Source organism: Myotis daubentonii, chromosome 7 (genome assembly GCF_963259705.1).
Source record: "Myotis daubentonii chromosome 7, mMyoDau2.1, whole genome shotgun sequence".
NCBI classification, from domain to species: domain Eukaryota; kingdom Metazoa; phylum Chordata; class Mammalia; order Chiroptera; family Vespertilionidae; genus Myotis; species Myotis daubentonii.
In genome coordinates this window covers 21,485,351-21,488,688 of record NC_081846.1, presented here as the reverse complement: position 1 = coordinate 21,488,688, position 3,338 = coordinate 21,485,351, and the positions used below count along the sequence as shown (strand labels likewise).

Here is a 3,338-nt window from a genome sequence, read left to right as displayed (position 1 = left end):
GAGGAGCAGACATTTTTCTTAGTCCCATGAACCATCGTTCCCCCCTTGCCCATGCATTCCAGGGTAGATCAGCAGCCAGGTGGAGCGGACTGATGTCCACCCTGATCCCTAATGGGAGCAGGAAGGTCTGGTGGGAACCTACACGCCCACAGGGTGTGTGCAGCAACTGCTGAGGTCCAGTCTTAAGACCCATACAACTGCTTCAGGGTTGGGAGACCTGGTGGGAGGAAAGCACATGTGAAAGACAACCCCCAGAGGACCAGTGGAGACTTTGCAGGCAGGGATAATGTCTGAAGGCTTCAGCTATCTTTCCAACTGGGGAGACCTGTGGAAGGAGGCCCCACAAGTCACTGAAAAGGCTGAGACTAGAATAAAACATGGAAGGAAGACCAGGGTGGGAATTCACCACCTTCTCATGCCTCCTGAGGCAGAGAGGTAGAGATAGAGATAGAGATAGAGATAGAAAGAAGGAAATATTTCCATACTATCCAAATATGAAAATGAGACAAGTGATTATGCTGCATTTCTCACATTCCTTCATCTCTCTAATCTGATTTTGGTAGACCCTGAGAAACACATAGAGACTATAGAACAGTTGAGGACACTGAGGCCAGAGAGAGGCTACTTGGCTCAAGTCTTAAATTCCAGGAGTCTCATGAATTCCTTTCTAGGAAATGCTATAACCAATAATATGCATTCTGAAGTGACTGCAATGATTCTCTGTTCCAACCTCTCTGTTTTTCAGATAAAGTATCTGAATACTGCCATATCTTGTCCCAGGGAATGGAAAACTATTTGGGAGATGGAGTCTTGGGAGTCAAAGCAAAGTGATTACCTCCCACATCCTTGGTGAAGAGGAGGCTTGTAAGGGCTCTCAGGTTCCATCATGACATTTTGTAGGATCTCTTATTCCCTACAATATTGCCTTCAGTGTTTACAGTTACCAGGGACCACTGCCTGAAACGTTTAGTGATGGGGGAGGAAAGCAAGTGCCCAATACAGTGCCATTTGGTGTGTCCCTTCCCACCCAAGGAGCCCCATTCTCTAAACCTGGCCTAGTCTGTACCTGGCAGATGTTCTTAGGAAAGAAGCAGAAGTGACTTTCTGCATTCCAGCACCATCTAGGGCCCTGGAATGGAATTTATAATGTTCCAAAGGTCCAAAGGAATGGCACAAAGTAAGGATGGGCACCTTCAGCCCATTCTGCAAGGTGTTGCCAAGCAGTGGGCTGAAGGCAGAGGGGTTATGCACATCTACCTTAATGGATTTTCTTTTGTCTCAGAGGCTCTAGTTTTCCATAGAGCGAAACTGCACCTGTTCAGTTTAGCACCACTACTTGAAATCCCACCCCTTCCTGCTCTTGGTTGAGGGGGTCAGGGGACTAGAGAGAGGATGAGTAGAGAGAAATGGATGAGGTTTTGAAAAGGGCCAATGGATTTATTAGGTGGACTATGAAAATTATCTCGACAAGTGTCATCAATCTTGTTTTACAGATGGAAACCTAGGACTAGAGAATATGTTGACCAAATTCCTCCAAGGTTCTAAGAGGAGACATAGTAAGTCAAATTTCAGTTCCTGGGGTTAGTTTTATAGATCCAAAAGAATGTGGACAGCATGGAATGTGATCTTTCCAGCAGCATGGCACATGGGACCCTGAGGTTCCAGGACAAAGAGGGATGACACTAGAGTAATCTATCAACCTCAGTTAGGCACACTATGATTTCAGGTACTTGTCTTCTTCTCTGTGTATTTTAATTGACCTTATCTATGGGCTAGGGTGTTTCTAACAGCAAGAAACATGAAGAGTCTCACTTATTTAATTGACAGACATTTAAAATCTTTCATAGAACATTTATACAATGGAATACTATGCAGCTGTAAAAAAGAAGGATCTCTTGCCCTATCTGGTTTGGCTCAGTGGATAGAGCATTGGCCTGCAGACTGAAGGGTCCTGGGGTCAATTCTGATCAAGGCCACATGCCTGGGTTATGGGCTCCATCCCCAGTAGGGGATGTGCAGAAGGCAGCCGATCAATGATTCCCTCTCATCATTGATGTTTCTGTCTCTCTCTCTCCCCTCTCCCTTCCTCTCTGAAATCAATAAAAATATGTTTTTTTTTTAAAGGAAGGATCTCGCCCTAACCTGTTTGGCTCAGTGGATAGAGCGTTGGCCTGCGGACTCAAGGGTCCCAGGTTCGATTCCGGTCAAGGGCATGTACCTTGGTTGTGGGCACATACCCACTAGGGAGTGTGCAGGAGGCAGCTGATCAATGTTTCTCTCTCATCAATGTTTCTAACTCTCTATCCTTCTCCCTTCCTCTCTGTAAAAAAATCAATAAAATATATTTTTTTTAAAAAAGGAAGGATCTCTTTCCCCCCCGCAAATCAATATAAGGATTTTATAGTTTCATAAACAGGTGTGACAAATCATTCAGCATCTTGGTGTTTCTATAGCTGGACAACTTAGATCTTATTCATCAGCCTGCTTAACTGTTCCTTTTTCAGAAACACAGATACCATCCAAAAATTTTCTGATATCCTTGTTTTTAACTGTTGTGGCTTGCTGAATCAAAGCAGCTGAATTTGATACAAGTTCAAGGTCATTTCCTTCAAGAATCAACTCATCTTTCTGGGTTTGAGATACTGAATAAGCAATGCCTGACCTCATCCGAACTCTGCGGATGTATTTTTTGCCCAAGAAATTTCTAATTTCCACAAGAGAACCATTCTCCTGAATAACGATGTTGATGGGGAAGTGAGCGTACACAGACCTTATCTTGTAATGGAATCCCAGTGTAACATACTTGATCATGTTCTGTACATGACTGCAGATAGTGTGAACTATGGCCAGTTCCTTTCTATTTCCCCAGCATTTGTCAACCTGGAGCCTCTTCTTTTTCTTTCCAAGGAGACTGAACTCTACATTGATGTGGTTGAAGTCCCTCCTCAGGGTGCCTCTGGGGCCCTTCACAATAATTGTGCATCCCTTCAGAGTGATGTTCACATTTTCTGGGATGTCCACAGTCTGTTTGCTGAGAATGGTCTTCATCCTCACAGTAGATGCAGCAAAGAGCAAGGAAGGATCTCTTATCCTTTGAGGCAGCAGGGAGGGACCTGGAGAGTATTATGCTAAGTGAAATAAGCCAGTCAAAGACAGACAAGTATTACATGATCTCATTCATATGTGGAATCTAATGAACAAAATAAACTTATGAACACAATGGATCCAGATACATAAAAGCATGGAACATACTGATGAATCTCAAAGAAAAGTGGGGAGGGGGGAAGAGGTGAACCAAATAACTAATATGTGTATATGCATAATCCATGGACACAGAC

General features: G+C 43.8%; 1 protein-coding gene across 1 annotated transcript; it reads right to left on the bottom strand.

Annotated features, from left to right (window-relative positions):
* Positions 1–2,418: 2,418 nt before the first annotated feature.
* On the bottom strand, positions 2,419–3,070 carry LOC132237927 (large ribosomal subunit protein uL6-like). The gene has a single exon (XM_059702465.1). It carries the CDS (start codon positions 3,046–3,048, stop codon positions 2,470–2,472), a length of 579 nt encoding a protein of 192 aa, XP_059558448.1. The 5' UTR covers positions 3,049–3,070; the 3' UTR covers positions 2,419–2,469.
* Between the last annotated feature and the right edge of the window lie 268 nt (positions 3,071–3,338).

Bases quoted from the DNA above. Each gene is read 5' to 3' on its own strand.
- LOC132237927 (XM_059702465.1), bottom strand. From the start codon at position 3,048: ATGAAGACCATTCTCAGCAAACAGACTGTGGACATCCCAGAAAATGTG.